Source organism: Notolepis coatsorum (assembly GCF_963971535.1).
Source record: "Notolepis coatsorum genome assembly, chromosome: 1".
NCBI lineage: Eukaryota > Metazoa > Chordata > Actinopteri > Aulopiformes > Paralepididae > Notolepis > Notolepis coatsorum.
This window is the reverse complement of record NC_140165.1, coordinates 162,283,661-162,304,393: the sequence shown is the minus strand read 5'-3', so window position 1 is coordinate 162,304,393 and position 20,733 is coordinate 162,283,661. Positions and strand designations below refer to the sequence as shown.

General features: G+C 41.1%; 1 protein-coding gene across 1 annotated transcript in view; it reads left to right on the top strand.

Moving 5' to 3' along the window:
- Nucleotides 1-20,733, top strand: part of ercc5 (excision repair cross-complementation group 5) — a gene marked incomplete at its 3' end in the record, with an annotated part of 75,601 nt that overhangs the window by 19,138 nt on the left and 35,730 nt on the right. Inside the window, 5 exon segments of the mRNA XM_084308164.1 lie at nt 1,588-1,731; nt 3,164-3,377; nt 4,431-5,576; nt 11,131-11,426; nt 12,278-12,397. Coding sequence (XP_084164290.1) covers nt 1,588-1,731; nt 3,164-3,377; nt 4,431-5,576; nt 11,131-11,426; nt 12,278-12,397 — 1,920 coding nt within the window.

Sequence of the window (20,733 nt, the reverse complement as noted above, 5' to 3'; positions counted from 1 at the left end):
CAATGGCTGGTATTGATAATATACTACTAACTACTGGACGCTCGGAGCTAACCGGAGCTAACGCAGAACAGGATGTGTAAAGCAAATATAATGACTTCCTTTCTGGGGTTTTCAAAATAAAAGTGCGACGTTTATAGCAGCGGAAAACGTTTATTTTGTACATTATCTAAGGTTAACACGAACCTAAATTAACGTTACAACTAACCTAAAGTTAGTTTAGGTTCGTGTTAACGTTTTAAATAAAATAAATGTTTTCCGCTGCTATAGACGTCGCTCTTTTATTTTGAAACCCCCCAGAAAGGAAGTCATTGCTCTCGTTATCTGCTTGAGTGTACGGTTAGCTCCGTTAGCGTGCAGTAGTTAGTAGTATATCAATACCAGCCATTGGATTACTGTTTTCTAAATTGGGGAGGCTTTAAATCGTCAAGGTAAGAGGATTTTAAGTCATGGTATCCATAAACTTCAATCGGTTCAGATCCTTTGAAGGAATGAGAATATCAACAAACCTGTAGGGAACGTCAGGGTAGGGCTGGGCGATATGGAAAAAAATCATATCGCGATAACGATATGATAATTTTATTTTATTTCTCGATATCGATAATTATCGAATTGTTATAAGTATAATTTTTTTTTTTTTTTTTTTTTAACAACATATGTATGTTTATTTTGCAGCAATTCTTTGTCATTGCCGCCATCTTTAGTGTTACATCCCCTCACACTCCAGTTCTCAGGCTGCAGCTGGTTTAAAAGCTAAAGTAAACCGGCTTCTCTGCTGGCTGTGGCTCCAGAGGAGTTGAACAGTTCTGGCTCTGCTAGTTTATTTTCGATCTTTTGGCGCTTTTTTGGTGGACAAACCACCGCACATGTGCACTGTGACTCGTGACTGGAGTCTAGTTCTGCTAGCACACATAGCCTACTGTGTACAGACGGTTTCAAAATGTATTTTAAATTAGAAAGCAAACAAAATAAATGGACAAGAGAAAAAGAAATCTGAATTTGGTCAGTATTGTCATTTGGACAAGCAAAGCCATTACTTTAAGTTGCAGGCAAGAAAGACAAGTCTGTCCACTGTCGATTTTTTTTTCGATATCGATTATTAAAATATATCGCGATATTTATCGTTATCGTTATATCGCCCAGCCCTACGTCAGGGTACTGTCCCGCCTCACTTCCAGTGATGAAGCTAAGCTATGCTAACGGAGCGTCTGTTCCCTAAGCTAAATGCACGCACAGAGACAAAAAAGGTATGCATCTTCTTGTCTAACTCCAGGGAAGATGTTAAATAAGCTAATTTCCCAAAATGTTGGAGTTATCCTTTAACATCTGCAATGAAAATATATATACAGTACATTATTTGTTTGATCTAATACAATAACGTTTTCAGTCTGTTCACCTCATTCCAATATTTTCTATTGCAGTTAAATGGAATTGTCAAGTATTTATTGTATTTTAAATATTGATACTTGGTGTCACTGTATCGATATAATATCGGCATGCAAAATATTGCGATATATTGCTGTATCGACCCCACCCCTACTGTTTATTGTATTCAATTACCATCGAGGCCAATGCTTTACTGTGTTTCAGGAGGAACTGTATGAAGATCCGGGTTCTGTGGACATCAACTCTGAAGACTTCGCCAGCTTGCCTCCTGAAACCAAACACGAGATCCTCAAAGACATGAAAGAGTTTAGCAAGAGACGCAGAACCATGTACCACAAACCTCCAGAGGTAGGAATACACGTTTATATTCAGAACCATGTACCACAAACCTCCAGAGGTAGGAATACACGTTTATATTCAGAACCATGTACCACAAACCTCCAGAGGTAGGAATACACTTTATATTCAGAACCATGTACCACAAACCTCCAGAGGTAGGAATACACTTTATATTCAGAACCATGTACCACAAACCTCCAGAGGTAGGAAATAATACACGTTTATATTCAGAACCATGTACCACAAACCTCCAGAGGTAGGAATACACATTTATATTCAGAACCATGTACCACAAACCTCCAGAGGTAGGAATACACATTTATATTCAGAACCATGTACCACAAACCTCCAGAGGTAGGAATACACTTTATATTCAGAACCATGTACCACAAACTTCCAGGGGTAGGAATACACGTTTATATTCAGAACCATGTACCACAAACTTCCAGGGGTAGGAAGTCACATGTTATATGACACATATTTTCTAGGCTTTTAATGGATTTATCCAGAGCGATTCATAACTTTACCTTGTCATGATTCTGCGTCATAGGGGGGGGGGGGGGGTACAGGTATGAGCAGGGTAGGCCTTGTGTCCACAGCGGATGTTTTTTTTCAAGACGGACCGCTTTGAAAAGCAAAAAAAAAAAGCTCAGAGCGTTTTCCTGAGTCTCGCGACTGCCACGGCTCCGCCACTTCCTCGATGTTGATTGGTCGGTCGAAAAAAGTTACCTTGATGAGCGCGCTTCTCTCCAAAAGTTGAACTAGTTTCAACTTTAGGCGCTGGGAGCGCTCTGCCCAAAAACGCTGCCGCCGAGAGCGCTAAAACGCGAGGCGCGGCGCTGGGAAAAGGAGCGCGCCTGTCGCGTCTGTGGCGTAGAAATTAATGACAGAAAGGAGCTGACAACTCATAAAACGTCCGCTGTGGACACAAGCCCTAATAGTAGAAAGCCATAAATATAGGCAATACAATTAGATCTGAATATAAAAATATGAGAAAAATAAACAGTGTAAACAATATAATTAACTCTGAATATAGAAATATGAGAGAAATAAACAGTGTAAACAATATAGTTAACTCTGAATATAAAATATATGAGGGAAAAAAAGGGTGTCGACAAGGGTGCAGATGAGGGTCTGTATGCCCTATCGGTTATATTATACGTTACAATAAATATAGGCAATCTGGACTGACAGGAAATCAAACTGACAGGAAATCAAATGGAGTCCAATGGACCTGTCTCAAACCCTGCCCTCTTTTCTTGATCCTCCAATCACAACTGTCGCTTACCTCGGACAAACCAAGTTTGTCCGAGGTAAGCGACAGTTGTGATTGGAGGATCAAGAAAAGGGGCAGGGTTTGAGACAGGTCAATTAGAATGTTTCTGTTGTCAAGTTGAAACAGTTTTATGACCCGACGAGTCCCCGTGTTTCCACCCCTCAGTGCTCGGGAGACTTCTCCCACTACCAGCTGGCGGGCCTGCTGCAGAGGAACAATCTGAACCAGCGGCTGAGAGGCGTGGAGCGGGAGATGAGCCAACGGAGTGCCGGGGAGGCACCACAGCTCTACGGCCAGGAAGACGGGGATCAGCTGGACCGCAGCGTAGAGGCACGCAGACTCGTCTCGGAAGACTCCGCGCACTACATCCTCATCAAAAGTAAAGTAGCATTGGATCTTTTCTTTTTTTACCACATAGCCTATTCCATAACATATAACAGATTCATGGTCACTATTATTCCTGCAGCTCCTCAAACAAAGGAATTACTTTGAATTATAAACGGCGCTCTTTAAATTAACAATCCAGTGAATTTACTCCGTCCAGAGGCTGATTGTAGACGGGTAAGATAAAAAGCAGTTTGGTCATTTACTCACATTTCTTATACACGCACACAATTGAATCAGAGTTTCTCTGATGAATAGGTGAGGTCAATAGGTGAGGCCATCAGGCTGCTAAACGAACAATAAACACTATGCAACAACCATCAAATGCACACAGCACACACACCCACACGCACACACTCACTCAAACAAACAACACACTGCAGCACCCACTCTCCACACTTTAGATCACACAAACACACTTTACACTTTATATTTATTGATAAAGGATTTGCACTACAACTCGTACGCCTACTGTGAATTGTACCTAAATTGCACCTCGTCCCATTTCTGCTCTGCACTATATAGTATTGTATATTAGTACACTGCACAGTATTGTATATTGTATGGTAACTACGTCTATTCTGCATCGAACATTGTACATATGTCTAAACTGAACACTGTGACCTCATTTTTTTACTTCTAATTTTACTATGTTATTTTATTTCATACTTATCTTGTCTTGCACAGTCTCTGGAGCGTAACAGTAAGAAGCATTTTGTATAAAAGTATTCTGTACTTCTGTATGACAAATATTAAAGAAACTTGAACTTGAAACTTGTATGGTGAATAGTGAACGGCAAGTCAGGTGAGTTACCGAGCGCAGCTCCCGTTGGCCTTATAAGCATCCGTTCTCCATCAGGTACGAGCCGACACCATCGCTCATTAAAGGGACAGTTCAGACTTTTCCATTAGTCTTATCTACATAGCCATTTATGTTTCATAAAGCAGAAGAGACTGTCGCTCAAAGTGACACCATAGTGAGAAGATCAAGCTTGTACTTATACCCGCATTCAAAAAAGCACTGGCTCTTTTTGTGTTTGTCCCTCAGGCTCTAAGAAGAGTCAAAAGGTTGCAGAGAAGCAGCCTGCGACCCAGCCCTGGTCTGGGGGCCCGCTGTCGGGGGCCAGGAGACGAGGGGCCGATAGACCTGAGCCCCTGTGGCGTCCTGTGTCTGAGGAGGGTCCTGTAGAGGAGGACGGGGAGGGTCCTTCTTCGACCCCCGAATCCTCTATATCCAAACCTTCTCTTTCGTCTCAGCGGGGCGCGACACCCCCCTCACCTCGTACACTCAGGGCCATCCGAGCCGCTATGGGCGACAGTTCAGACGAGGAGAAGTGGAGTCAGGAGGCGAGCGACGGCCGCGCGTCCCCCAGGACCCTGTTAGCCATCCAACGAGCTCTGGCCGAGGATGACGACGACAACGCGGCTGAAAGTAGAAGTCTGAATGTCTGCTCAGCCGCCAAGCCCCAGACACCTGTTCACCACCCCGCGGCTCGATTGGTCATCAGCAGTTCAGAGGACGAGATGGAAGCCAAGGACCCACCTCTAGCCAATAAGGACCCACCTCTAGCCAATAAGGACCCACCTCTAGCCAATAAGGACCCACCTCTAGCCAATAAGGACCCACCTCTAGCCAATAAGGACTCACCTTTAGCCAATAAGGACCCACCTCTAGCCAATAAGGACTCACCTCTAGCCAATAAGGACCCACCTCTAGCCAATAAGGACTGTTCCAGTTTGGGCACGCATCTGTTGGACCACACCGGCCATGCGGGAGATAATCTGCTGGTCAGTAGTTCAGAAGATGAGATGGAGGATGTGGTCGGACAGAGGAACAGAGTGCTCCGCTCTGCAGCGCCGGAGCCCACAGACGGAAGCCCTGACGGAGGAAAGAAACAAATAAAGGAGAAGACGGAGAGCGATGGAGCAGGACACGTACAGACACGAGAGGGAGTGAGATGCGATGAAGAGGGCGGTTACGGTCGGTCCGTAGGTGTCGCCTCCCACCCTTCCCCAGTAGCTTCTCCAAGCAGCCTCCCAGCTCCACTGCCCAGAGAGACTCTGAGAGGAGAGCTAAGGACCAGCAGCCGCCCTTCACCACCGGAGCGGAGGGCAGAGGAGAGGACCGGGAGGAGAGAGGAGAGGGATGGAGAGGTTGTGAGGATTGAAGACAGCGGGACGAGTGATTCAGAAGGTAACGGTCACGTGCCAAGTATCGTCTGAGGCAGAGTTCTGGTCCAATCTGTTACTTTTTACTGTACAGTCTAGATGTGGACCATTAGTTTAGGGTCACTGGACAAAAAGGATTGAGATGAATTAGTTAGAACTAGTTTATAGACGATCACTCTCACTCTCACAAATATTTTCTGTTCTGGGGATAATTTAAATAAACTGCAGGAGGACATTACGCAGGAAATGTTTAAACTTAAAATATGGTTTGATTTCAACAAATTGTCAAAATTATCCAAGACCAAAATAATGCTGTTTGGAAATTGTAGATTGATGAAAAAATTTATTGGAAATCACATATCAAACATATTCAAACCAAATTGGCAAGGAGCATTTCAGTAATAAACAAAGCAAAGCAGGTCCTGGATCACAAATCACTTCACATTCTCTACTGTTCACTAGTTTCACCATATTTAACTTACTGCGTTGAAGTCCGGGGAAATAATTATAAATGCTCATTACACCCAGTAACCATCCTACAGAAAAGAGCTGTGCGCATCATTCACAAGGTTGGATATCTGGAACATACTCATTCACTTTTCTCACAGTCAAAATTATTAAAATGTACTGATATTGTAATGTATCAAACCGCACAAATAATGTACAAGGCAAAAAATAATAAACTCCCAGGAAATATTCAAAGATTGTTCAACGTGCAAAATGTTACAATTTAACCCTTTCTGCGCCAAACCCGAGAAATTCTCGGGTTTCGAATCCAACCGTTGAGCACCAGACAAGAGATATCTCGGGTTTTGATCCTTTTCTCTTTTTTTCCGATTTCCCCATTCTAAACACTCGTGCGGACCTGCCTGTGTCTCCCTGGCACCGCTGCCTATGTTAATATTGCAATGACGATCGAATCCTGACAGGTGGCAGTATCGCCTACCTTTTGAACTGGGTCTCTAAGGTGTCTCTCTCTCTGTGCCTCTGGCTGCAGGAATCCCCTCCCCCTCAAAGTGAATCAGAACACAGCCATCTGTCGGAGATTTGCTCGCCTGAAACCTATTGTTTCCCGTATTATAGCCATGCCCAATGCACGCGAGTAATTGCGATCGCGATGGAACTACTGGGATTATTCATTTTGGAGTACCTTCTGATAGGGCTGGGCGATATGACGATATTATATAAATATCGGGTACAGTTCATTAACAATACACTTTTTCAACGTATCGTGGATATCGTGATGTTTTGCCCAATAGGATTGTGTCGCGTCAATCTGGTCCACACGTTACTCGTTCATATCTCAGCCTGTGTTGAGATATGCCCATTCCGCGGTCTGTTAATAAAGTTTTCAATCAGACAGATGTATGGAAAGGCTTTTATTATAACATTCGTTGAGGTAAAATCATTATGGCTCATTTAGTCATCCTGTGGTGCACTGGTCTCATACTAGTCGGTTGCGGGGAGCTAATGTAAGTAGCTTTGTTGATGTCAGCACACCGGACATTCAGGAAGTCAAAAACTAATGGCGCTTGCCGATTGGTGCTAAGAACAGCAGGGCGGGTGCAAGCGGTGTGACGTAATTGGCAGACTTGACTGTCAATCAAAATTATTCTGTTGTCCGTCAGAATTAATGAATGAAAACTTTATTAACATATTGCAGAATGGGTACAATACAGTACAGGAGGATGAAGACCAGAAAAAGACTTTCGGCTTTTTTACATAAGGGTCCTCCATTTTCAATTCATCAAAACATTTAGAGACATACAAATATACAGTAGTTTCATAAAAATGCTATTTATTGATTGATTGATTGATTTAAAACTTTATTAACATATTGCAGAATGGGTACAGTACAGCTCAATACATACAATTGTTATGGGGATGCAGACCAGAGAAACACTTTTGTCTTGTTTACATCAGGGTCCCCCATTTTCAATTCATCATATTTCATATCTAAATCATATAATATCTCATTGCTAAATATATGCAATATATTATAATCTAATAATCCAATAATCTAAATCTAATATATAATATAAAAATGCTAAATGCATGGGTATTTTATTTTGTCTTTAATGTTAGCTTGCAAACTCAAATACTGTCTTGGTAAGCCTCATAATGAATCGTTTGGGGTAAAAAAGAAAAACATCGTGATGTGTATCGTGTATCGCCGAAAGGTCAGAAAATATCGTGATATCATATTTAGGCCATATCGCCCAGCCCTACCTTCTGACTAAGTCTATTTTAGGTCTATTTTACCGAACCTAAAACATGCTTTTGTATTGATCACAGCGTTATATTTTACCAAACCTAAAACATGCTTTTGGTAACGATCGCAGCTTCGTAAAACGACCCCCCCCCCCTTGATGATTTTCTGAAGAAACATCTATATATGGTATACCTTTGATTTGGAAATAATATAGGTTTCACCCGAACGATTTGCGCATATGCATATAACACGTCATATCTCGCGATCTAGAAAAAAAGACTGGATTATTTTGAAAAGGAGCGATGTTTAGCGTGGAATAGCGCACAAACGAAAGTATGTAGAAATTAACTGGTTTGTCAGTGTTTGACTATAAATAGTGCCTGTCAAATGAGCCATACTATTGTCTCCATAGCTATAAGTAAGGGATAATGTATAGCTACGAGGTCATTGTCGAAAAATAATTGACCGACACAGAGTTTAGAACACAGAGGCGCCTCGCCGAGGTGTTCTAAACGCAGTGAAGGTCAATTATTTTGCGACAATGATCGAGTATAGGCTATACATTATCCCGCTTATTACATGGCTAACTTACTAACAATATACCTAATTCATTTTACACCATCGACAAGACGAGATCAAATGCAGACGCAGTTGTTCTGTGGCTCCGCTGTCAGCCCAAATAAAGTGATTATTATTATCGCCGGCAGCCGGCAGGTGTGTGGACTGATTGCACTGATGAGTGCAGCTGTGGATATGCTGAGCTTAGCTTTTGTGACTGCGATCTAAATGCTTGATTGTGATTGGTCAATAGCGCTAGTTACCCGTATCACCGGTGATAATTGCGCGTTGCCCATGGCAGCGGTCAGTTATCGAAAAATAATTCTCCGCTAGGGCTGCACGATTTTGGGAAATAATCTAATTGCGATTATTCTGACAGATATTGCGATTGCGATTTGCGATGCGATTATAACATATTTAAAAAAAAAATTACAAGAAGAATGTTGCTGCTTTCTGTAGTCGGGTCCCAACTGCAAAATTACTGTATTACCCTGTATTATACACTTTTACTATCATGTAGACTATTCTGCTTTGTGTTTACATGTGATGTATTGTATACATGCACATTTATTATGTTCTTGTGTGATGTATCGCACATTTTATTGCTGTGTGATGTATTGCAAATGTTATTGCTGTCATCTTGGCCAGGTCTACCTTGCAAAGGAGATCTTGTATCTCAATGGGACTTCCTGGTTAAATAAAAAAAAAAAAAAAAATGTTTTTTTTTTTTTTTTTTTTTTTTTTTTAATTGCAGGCTTGGCGATTTGATAATTGCATCATTCCAAATCGCGATTTCGATTAAAAAACGATTAATCGTGCAGCCCTATTCTCCGCTGTCAGGGGCAACCGAGCGCTATTGACCAATCACAATCAAGCATTTCGGCGACTGTTAAACCGCCATGTAATAATATAGAATATACTATGGGTCCGCAAACATTGTGAAAATGGTCAATAACGCTGGCGCCATTGAGTAAAGATGGGAAAACAGCGTGGCAGTCAATGAGTTAAGGGGAACATTTAATTTCAAAAGGTACAGTTTTCGAACGACCATGAAGAGTCTTTGTATTTCAATTTGCGGAGTAAAATTATGGAACGGTCTGATTGTGGAGTTAAAGCAATGTCGAAACATAAAACAGTTAAAAATAAAATACAGTCAAATGGTGTTCCAGAGGTACAGAGATGAAGAAAGGGTTTGATAACTGGCAGTATGTATGTGTATGTATGTATATATAAATTAGTGCTGTCAGGCGATTAAAAAAATGTATCTAATTAATTACAGGATTTGTAATTAATTAATCTAATTAATCGCATTTTAATCGCATAACCATTTTATGTCTGATATTCTATATTCTATAATCATATTTCAAATTGCATATGTCCGGATGGCAGAATTCAGTACTGTATCTACAAAATCTTCTGTTTAATCATCTTTCATCTATTAATTTGCTTAGATTTTTCAGGTCTGGTCAATTTGAGCATGGTGTTATTCACAGTCAAAGATAAAAAAAAATGTATTGATATTCTCATTTGGTTCATTACAATTTACTAAAAATAAAATTTTCATTCAATCAATCACCGCGCAGATTGATTGATTGAATGAAAATGTTATTAACAGATTGCAGAATGGGTACAATACAGTACGGCTCAATACATACAATTGTTAAGGGGATGCAGACCAGAGAAAGACTTTCGTCTTGTTTACATCAGGGTCCCCCATTTTCAATTCATAATGAATTGTAAGTAAGGGTGCAACTTGCACCGTGCAATCCATTCTTTGTGGATCTAGCCCACAGTATTTCTGACACTGGGAATACATTCCCTGAGATTCATAGATGTCCCTAGAATCAGATACCAAGAACATGCAAATGGACCATATTAAAAAAAAGTCTGTAAATGTGTATTCTACATTCTTATGGAATGAATGAGATACAAAAAAATTATTATAAAAAAAAAACAATTTGTAATTTTTGAGTTAATTTTCATAACGCGATAATTTGCTGTGTAATTAATTAATCTAATTAACGTGATAAACTGACAGCCCTAATATAAATGTATATATGTGCATATGTAGGTATATAGTTGTATATATGTATAAAAAATGGTTAGAGGAACTATACAGGGTAACATACATTTCTGGCAAATATTAATAAGGTATTATTAAATTTGTTATTGTTAACTAAGTACATTTTTTCAATATAAATCTAGTAATGTATGAATGAGTAAATATAATATAGTATGTTCTGATGAGTAAATAGGGGTGGGATTAAATAAGTGTATGCTTCTTCCCACTCCTTTTCAAATATGTAAATGTTTGTTCTTTGTTATTTTTTATTTTTTATATACATTTATTTTTTGAACGGCTTAAAGCTATGTTTGTAAAGGAGTGTATGTAAAGCTATGTGTACTTGATGTTTGTTTGTTATGTTGCATATTTGAAATAAACTTCAATCAATCAATCAAAAACTCTCTCTCTCTCTCTCTCTCTCTCTCTCTCTCTCTCTCTCTCTCTCTCTCTCTCACACTCACTCACTCACTGTCACATTTTCCCCAAATCAAGTTTGAATGAATCCAACGTGAAAGAGAATTAGTTAGAACTAGTTTTAATTAATGTCACTTTCATGTCATCAGAATCCTCTATTATCATCATTGAATACTGTCTAATGATCTGTTTAAATTAGAGCCTGACCGATACTGGGTTTTTGGGACAGATACTGATATCGGGAGTATCCAATATATCCAATCTATATCTGTGTATTCCATGAGGAAATAATAATATGTGTTAATGTTGCATCGTACGACTTTTCCCCAGAGAGCTTTGTAGAGGTGTCAGAAGGGGAGGAGCTGGTGTCCGAAGGGGAGGAGCTGGAAGAGGAAGAAAAAGCTGGTGATTCAATTGTAGAGGTCAAGGCTGGAGGTTCTCCAGCTGAGGTTCATCAGGAAAAGACAAGAGGAAGAGAAGAGGAACGTGTGACTGAGCTTCTCTCTGGCCACGCTGTCTCTTCAGCAAGACAGGAAGAGAAAGAGACCGATGCAGATCTGAAGGAGGATGCAGAGGCAGCTTCCAGCTCAACCCCTGCCACCAACGAATGGGACGACATCGATGTTGTAAGTCAGGGGTTCTCAAACTTTTTCATACCACGACTCCATTTTATTTAGCAAATTCTTTTTGGCGACCCCACACTTAATGTATGCGTAATTCCAACGTGGAATTAAGGAATATCAAAATAAAAGCACACGTTGAACTTGATCATGCATATTTATTAGAAAATGAAATTACAGCACTATGTTATCAATTCAATTAATGAATATTATCAACAAAAGCAACGTAATTGTTTCTGTATACACATTTATAAAACGAGGCATATTTAGCCAAAATATGTTGCCAGAACATGAAAAGAAAATGCGTTCAGGATTACCTTGCGATCTTTTGTCTTAAGTCCGTTGGTGAATGAGACCCATTGATGCTGTAAGTATTACCTCTAAGACAAGACATCTATGTTGTAAGTATTACCTCTAAAACAAGACATAGGACATGTGGTTGAACACGCGCCTGTACAGAGGCCACCCATTATGTAGGGAGCGACAGTGGAATCGGAACGTTCCTGGTTCGATTCCGGCTCTTCACGGCAGCATGTCGAAGTGTCCTTGAGCAAGACACTTAACCCCTAACTGCTCCTGATGAGCAGGTTGACACCTTGACCTTGCATGATCCCCTCTGCGGTCTGTGTGTGAATTAATGGGTGAAAGTGAGGCATAAATTGTAAAGCGCTGTGGATAAAAACGCTATATAAATGCAGAAATACAAAGCTCATTTCCTATTTGTTGTGTGTGTTTTGACGAGCAGGCCCAGAATTATTTTTATTGAGGTTTTGAAATGATAGAACACTGATGAGGGGGATGGACCAGGTACCATGTATGATGTTTAAACTGAAGCGGTGCCTGTGGTTGTCCTGCAGGGGGAGCTAGAGGCCCTGGAGTGCTCTCTGCAGGTCCAACAGAGCAGCCTGAGGGAACAGAAGCAGCAGCAGGAGAGGATGGCAGCTACTGTCACTGGACAGATGTGTCTGGAGAGCCAGGTGAGTTACTGCAGTGTAGACTCTCACTCTCACTCCCTCACACTCACTCTCTCTCACACTCACTCACTCACTCACTCACTCACTCACTCACTCACTCACTCACTCACTCACTCACTCACTCACTCACTCACTCACTCACTCACTCAGGAGGACTGTAATCTTTCCCCAAATCAAGTTTGAAAGAATCCAAAGTGAAAGAGAATCAGTTCAAACTAGTTTCAACTGTCATGTCATCAGAATCCTCTTATCTTTATTGAATACAAAAACTCTATCGGCCGATAAAAACATTTGAAAATAAAGGGCGGCTACGTGGCGTAGTGGGCAAGGCGCTCGCCACGAAATGCTGGAGACGCTGGGCTCGTCAGTTCGAGCCCAGCGCTCCACATTTGCTTTCAGTTTAGCTGGTCGTCCGTACTAATACACATTGGCCGTATTAGGGGGTGGGAAACTGATGGGTGGGGATCGGGCGTTGTGGACAGCGACTCCTACAGGTCGGTTGGTGCGCCTGCGCAGTAGAATCAGGAAGTGTCGGGGGCAGCGTGAGCCTCCCACGCGTTACTCCTCGCCACTGAGAGATCGAGCTGCGCAGGTGAAAAGATGCGACTGCTGTTACCTCAAGTACCGGAGGGGACTTGTGCTATGTATGACTTAGTCCACATTGCAGCCGGCTTGTGGGAGGCAAGAAACAGCGTCCGTGACAGGGGAGGGTTGAATTGGATGATACGAAATTGGGATGGGAGAAAATATAGAAAATGGGAGAAAAAGTGGATAAAAAAAAAAAAAACATTTGAAAATAAATTTGTACTGTGTTCGAAAATAACCTGCATGGTTTGGGCCTAAATCTACAGGACTAACATAGATCTGACACGGCCGTAAAGAAAATGGCCACACACGTTGCCAACGGCTAGGTTACCGTAAAGAATTATGATGGAGAAAAGCGGGTGTCTGTCAGGGGTGATGAGGTAAGGGATACAAGATACAAGATACCTTTATTGCCACACAACCAGGTTGGTGGTATTTGTGTTCGGTACAGAGTGTTTGAAGCTCGGATATACATAAAACAGGAACATGGATACATTTACCCCCCCTTCCCAGCAATAAATACATAAATACAGTACAACACGAGACAACACAACATAACACACGGAAGAGACTAGTCCATCTGGTCAGGAGCTTGGTTAGTGTGGGGGGGGGGGGGGGGGGGGAGCAAGGGAGTTCAGAGTCCCAATGGCTGTTGGAAAGAAGCTGTCCTTGAAGCGGGTGGTTTTTGTAAGGATAGACTTGAAGCGCCTACCTGAGGATAGGGGCTGAAACAGGGGGTGGGTGTGCTGGGTGTGAGGGGTCCTCTGCAATTTTTCTGGCACGGGTGGTTGTGCGGGAGGTGAAGATGGAGTCCATGGAGGGAAGGTCACTCACAACCTATAATTTTGGAGGCCTTGTTGATGATGCACTGAAGTTTGTGAATGGAGTGTTTTTGTGCAGAACCGTACCAGACTGTGATTGATGAGGTGAGTATGCTTTGAATGATGGCATGGCAGTATAAAATCGGACCAGCAGAGGGTGTTTGACCCTGTACTTCCTCAGTTGCCTTTTTTCGTGATGGAGGTGATGTTGGTGTCCCATTTTAGGTTATTGTTGATGTGGGTACCGAGGAATTTGAGTGTGTCCGTCAGGGTTATGGATTGGTCAGAGATTGATAGTGGGAGTTTGGGTGTTTTTACGATTCAAGATTCTTTCCGGTTCAGCCGAGGCCCTCCGTGCCAAACACTCTCAAAACTAGGGGTTCAGTGGTGCTTATAAGACTCATCAGAGTGAGGTGGCCAGAATAACCTTAGAGCTCCTTACTCTGGAAAAATGGGTCGATTGAAGAACTCCGTAGATTATTGGAAGCTCCTGGACCCACAAGACACATTTACATTTACAACTCTGGCATCAAACAGAGAGTCAAACTTGAGTGCTACGCCCTGAGTGCATAGAAGTATAGACATATTAGCATAGTAGGTAGTAGTATAGACATATTAGCATAGTAGGTAGTAGTATAGACATAGTAGCATAGTACGTAGTAGATTGTAGTATAGACATAGTAGCATAGTAGTTAGTAGATTGTAGTATAGACATAGTAGTTAGTAGATTGTAGTATAGACATAGTAGCATAGTAGTTAGTAGATTGTAGTATAGACATAGTAGTTAGTAGATTGTAGTATAGACATAGTAGTTAGTAGATTGTAGTATAGACATAGTAGCATAGTAGTTAGTAGATTGTAGTATAGACATAGTAGTTAGTAGATTGTAGTATATAGTAGCATAGTAGTTAGTAGATTGTAGTATAGACATAGTAGTTAGTAGATTGTAGTATATAGTAGCATAGTAGATAGTAGTATAGACAATGACATATTAGCATAGTAGGTAGTAGATTGTAGTATAGACATAGTAGCATAGTAGTTAGTAGATAGTAGTATAGACATAGTAGCGTAGTAGATTGTAGTATAGACATAATAGCATAGTAGTTAGTAGATAGTAGTATAGACATAGTAGCATAGTAGGTAGTAGTATAGGCATAGTAGATAGTAGTATAGACATAGTAGGTAGTAGTATAGACATAGTACATAGTAGTGTAGACATATTAGCATAGTAGTATAGGCATAGTAGCAAAGTACATAATAGTAAAAGACGGTAAGAAGGTTAGTAATTTTATATATTTTCTAACTGTTTTTAGTAGGATGCATGATTATTTAATGCAACTGTATAATCTTTACATCACTGGGATGTGTCGTTTCCCCTACAAGTAACCCCTATAAGAAAGGTTCTTTTAATATTTATTATTATCTTTAGAATTTATTTTTAAAGGATTCTTCAAAGAACCTACTGTATAATGAGGTCACTTTGAATAATCCCAGAATTACAATCCCTGAATCGTCCCCTCGAGGAACCGTTTGTTTTTACAGTGCGCTCCCATTTCCCAGAACCATGACGAGCAGCGAGGGTTATATATCTGTGTCTGCGCGTGTCTCTCTCCCCGTCTTCACTGTAATTTCTCCACTAATGTACCGCATGCCTCCTCTATTTATTCCCCTGCCTGCGGCAACGATGAGCTGCTGGAAGAGAGAGGGCTTCTCGGATGACTCTGGGCTCGTACATAATCCCATCTGAAAGGATAGGGTCATCCTTAATTAAGTTAAAGCTAATTCAATTAATAAAAAAAATTATTAATGAAATTAAAGTGTTGTGTTTTACATCTGTGTCGTGTTAAGTAGAGTGTTGGACATGGACTGATATCAGGCTAAAGCCATAGCAGGACCAAAGACATCAGATTTATTTTTATTTATATATCTCCAAAACTTTGCAAATCACACAGAAACCATCTGGATGGATAGATAGCGCTCTCAGTAAGGAGACAAATATGTTTGTTTGTTTTTTATTTTGGCTGAACTTGTCAGCAATCAGTAGTCACACTTACAGCTAAAGTCATCTACAAGTATAAGCTGGTGACCACTTCTGTCCCTGTCGTCCGCTGTTGACGCCACCATTCCACCAGGTGTCAGGTTCCTGATTTACTTCCATTCATTTTGGGGAGCTAGTCTAAATGTATACTTATGAGGTATAAACAAACTGCTGCTGTGGAGATTTCAATAAAGCAGACAATTCTGAGTCAACGGTACGTGTTTGTTTTGTCATTTGATGTGGTGTGATTTTTCTTTATTTTCTTGATTATTAATAGTTTGAAACACAAAACAGCTCAACATAAATACAGTACAATACAGACAAAACTAAACACACAAACAGTACAATACAGACAAAACAAAACTCACAAACAGTACAATACAGACAAAACACACTAACAAAATGGGGGGTGCAGAGAAAAACACTTCTACATTCAGTCATAACTATTCTCCAAATATGTCCTTATAAAGATCCAGGGACCGTCCTCTTCATGGTCATGTTAACACTTTGATTATCACTGGTGAACATGGTAAAACGTGGTTAAATGCCAGCACCCACTTCAATGATAGCGTTGTGAACGCATAATCTCTGTCTTAAATTATGGCTATGTGTCTAATCTGCCCGTCGCTTATCAATGACTTGTTTGCAGTCAACATTGTCAAAACGGATTGTTTTTTAATCGCTTCATTTCCGTTTTATAGCATTTTGAAAAGCCCTCGTTTTTCAGGAAAATATAAAGATTCCGTGATAAACGGCATTTACTGGAATATTCTGGCATACACAAAAACGTTGTAATTTTTCTGCCTATTTATGAATAGTTTTCAAATAAACGCTAGATTATCGATAGTATATGTGTACTTATGCACACTATAGAAGCGGGCTGAAATATTGATTCTCTCATTTCCTGATCAGCGCGCACACACAGACACACACACACACACATATGGGACACGTTGATATATCTGTGAAAAAAGCTCTGATTATCCCAAGACTGGTAAAATAGATTCCTTACCTCAGATCAGATGTTATCCAAAAAGAGTATTCCAATTCCTGATCGCCATTCCAAATATCGATCGCGTTTATTGATTCAGCGTTGGGTGCTGGAAATACATAATCCACGCTGTTCTGGGGCCGGCGATCAATTTGAGTCTCTTCAGTTGGTTTGACGGAAAAGTAAAATGAGGAAACTGCCCCCCCCCCCCATCATCAGTGTAAACTAATGGGGTGCAGTTACACAGGGAGAGACGATAGGGGGCGGTATCTTCCCAATTGAGCTCAGAGAGACTCTGCAGCACTAACCTGAGGCTCGATTGATGAAATATGAATTCAAATCGCCAATAAAAAAAAATACGACAAACAAACGCTATATAGCGTTGGTGGCATTCAAAGGTCGGCATGAACTAACGACAAAACGCGTCGCTGGCACTCAAAGTGTTAACCGAGCGTTGAAGCTGCTCGTTCCATTGACAATAGGTCCATGAAATCCCTCATCCAGGTGTCCATGCAAAAACTATTTGGCTTTTGGATCTTCCAGTTCATCATGATTGTACGCTTAACTGACATATGCGCTAGTGTAATGATGCGTTGCGTGAGTGCTGATTGTATACCAACTACCCCTATGCCCAAGAGGCAGACTCTTGTACATAAGGGTATTTTAACATTGAGAATAGAGGATAGTCTTAAAATGACCTTGTGCCAAAAACTCTTCACTGTGGGGCAATGCCACAACATGTGGATGAGTGTTCCTACCTCCCCACATCCATGCCAGCACAAATCTGAGATGGCATGATCCATTTCTTTTATTTTACATGGTGTAATATAGGCTTGATGAACTACCTTTAATTGTATCATTTTGTATCTTATACATTTGGATGATGTTGTATTTTTTAAAACAGTCTCCCATTGTGGTGCAGTCAAGGAAACCTTCAAATCCCTCTCCCACTGCTGTTTAATGGAGGCCAGGCCATCTGATGGGCTAAGTGACAGTAACCTGTAGTGTAGATCTTGGATACTGACCTCCTATCTGAAGCGATCCTTCTTAGTCTGTCATCCATATCCTTGTTTATCCCCATATCTCTATTTTTAAATAGATAGTGATCTTACTACAGATCTTAACTGAAAGTACAGCATGAATTCACTATCTCTTAAATTATACAGATCTTTCTATTCAATAAAGGGTATTGTCTCTCCATCCTTCACAATCTGTCCTAGTTGATGTATTCCTTTACCCTGCCATGAAGTATTTACTAGTGTACTGCCCCCAGCCATTAATAGGGGGTTAGGCCATATGGGGCATGAAGGTAAAGAGATCCCTTTGAAGGCTAACCGTTACTGTAGGGCTTTGACTATCTCACATGACATTTTTATTATAGGGTTATCCATTTTAAATGTAAGTTTAGGGTGAAAACATAATGATACCAAGGATAGGGCGGCTACGTGGCGTAGTGGGCAAGGCGCTCGCCACGAATGACGGAGACGCTGTGCTTGCCTGTTCGAGCCCAGCGCTCCACATTGCTTTCAGTTTAGCTGGCCGTCCATACTAATACACATTGGCCGTATTAGGGGGTGGGAAACTGATGGGTGGGGATCGGGCGTTGTGGACAGCGACTCCTACAGGTCGGTTGGTGCGCCTGCGCAGTAGAATCAGCGTGAGCCTCCCACGCGTTACTCCTCGCCACTGAGAGATCGAGCTGCGCAGGTGAAAAGATGCGACTGCTGTTACCTCAAGTACCGGAGGGGACTTGTGCTATGTATGACTTATTCCACATTGCAGCCGGCTTGTGGGAGGCAAGAAACAGCGTTCGTGACAGGGGAGGGTTGAATTGGATGATACGAAATTGGGATGGGAGAAAATATAGAAAATGGGAGAAAAAGTGGATAAAAAAAAATGATACCAAGGATACCGTTTTACTATGTTCTGATAAAATATTCTCCTCAATCCATTTCCAACTGCCTATTTCGGTCTTGCATATGTAACCCCATGATAAGGGGAATCTGGAATTATAAGAAAGAGATAGTATGAGTAAACACCCGGAATACCAAGTCCACCGCTATTTCTTGGTCTCATCAATTTCTTGTAGCTGATTCTAGGTGTCTTCTCCCTCCACAAGAAACCTGTAAATAACTTATTTATCTCTTTAAACCAATAAGAGGGGAATTTGAGTGGTACAGCTGCTATTAGAAATGATATTCTAGGTAAAATATTCAAGTTCAAGTTTCTTTATTAGTTGTCATACAAAAATAAGAATACTTTTATATGAAATGCTTTTTCCCGTTCTGCTCCTGGGAGTGTGCTAGATAAAAATAAAATAGATAAGTAAAAAAAGAAAAAGAAGTCAAAAGTATGTAACAAGTGTAAACAAAAGTGTTCAATATACATACCGTATATACAATATAGGGTCATTTTTATTATCTCTGCTTTTTTTATGTGGTGTGATTTATGACCTTTGAAAAATAAAAGCAGATCATGTCAAGTTGTTGTAGGTTTGAGTGTGTTGTGTATCTTTGCCTTGTGTGGAATGTTTAGGGAGGTTACTCGTGGTTATGTGATGCCTTGCTGGAAAGATTCTTAACATTCTGTGAAAAGTTGACAGTTGGTCAAATTACAAGTGACATTTTTTTATAAAAGTACCTTTGACTCAGAATACACAGAATAATATCACCGTATTGTTTATTTATAATTCAGAAGTATTTAGACTCTGCCCCCAAAAATTAATGCAAGTGAATGAGGAGCCTGACACCTGGGAGGAATGGTGGTGTTGACAGCAGACGACGGGGACATCGGTAGTCATTAGCTTATTTGTCTATGGCTTTAGAGGCAAGACTGCTGATTGTTGACAAGTTCCACTAAAGTGAAACTTGGCACTTGACCCTTGTGACCCTTGTGTGAAGTGCCTGTACTCGTCTGGTGTTGGCTGCTCTCTGACGTGGAATAATCTGACCAGATATTATTCACGGAGGTGAACAACAGAGTCTTTTTGATTAAGGATAGAGTTTACTTACAGAATGACATGTCTGATCAGAAAGTGTGTCCGACTCTTACCACCTAACCTGCACGGATGTATAACGTATATGACGTATATCATGCCAGTTCGGGTACCTTGTGTATATTGCACCTGTGTATACTGTTTACTTTACTTACTCATAGTATATATTCAGATTCTAATTGTTTTATTGCCCATATCTATTTGTAACATACAATATAACTTGATATGAGTGTTAGATTATAGTGTTTCAGTCATTGATCGTTATCAGCCTTCATCGCCCTCCGTCTATCGATCCTCTGCGTTGTGTTTGTTGTGGTTCATGGCGGCAATCGTTCGGTGGAATGGACCTGTCTCAAACCCTGCCCTCTTTTCTTGATCCTCCAATCACAACTGTCGCTTACCTCGGACAAACCAAGTTTGTCCGAGGTAAGCGACAGCTGTGATTGGAGGATCAAGAAAAGGGGCAGGGGTTTGAGACAGGTCCATTCACACTCCCACAGCTGACTGGCTAAACACGATCTCTTCTCCCCCCCGTTGCATTCGGAAAATAACGTAAGTTGAGTCCAGGTTGTATCAAAAGGATTTTTATAGAGGTCTAAGGAAAGCTAAGAAACTAAATTAATAAGTTCTATCTCTCGGTTGTGTGGCCTATCTCTCCTATCTCTCCTCGTGGCTCCCCTCCTCCCACCCTCCCACAGCAGGGGTGTCTTTACCTGCCTGATGCTCTCTGGCAAGACCCAACTGAAGTCGACCGGAAGACCAAACACCTAACAGTCGCTCTCTCTCTCTCTCTCTCTCTCTCTCTCTCTCTCTCTCTCTCTCTCTCTCTCTCTCTCTCTCTCTCTCTCTCTCCTCTCTCTCTCTCTCTCTCTCTCTCTCCTCTCTCTCTCTCTCTTCTCAGTCACTCTC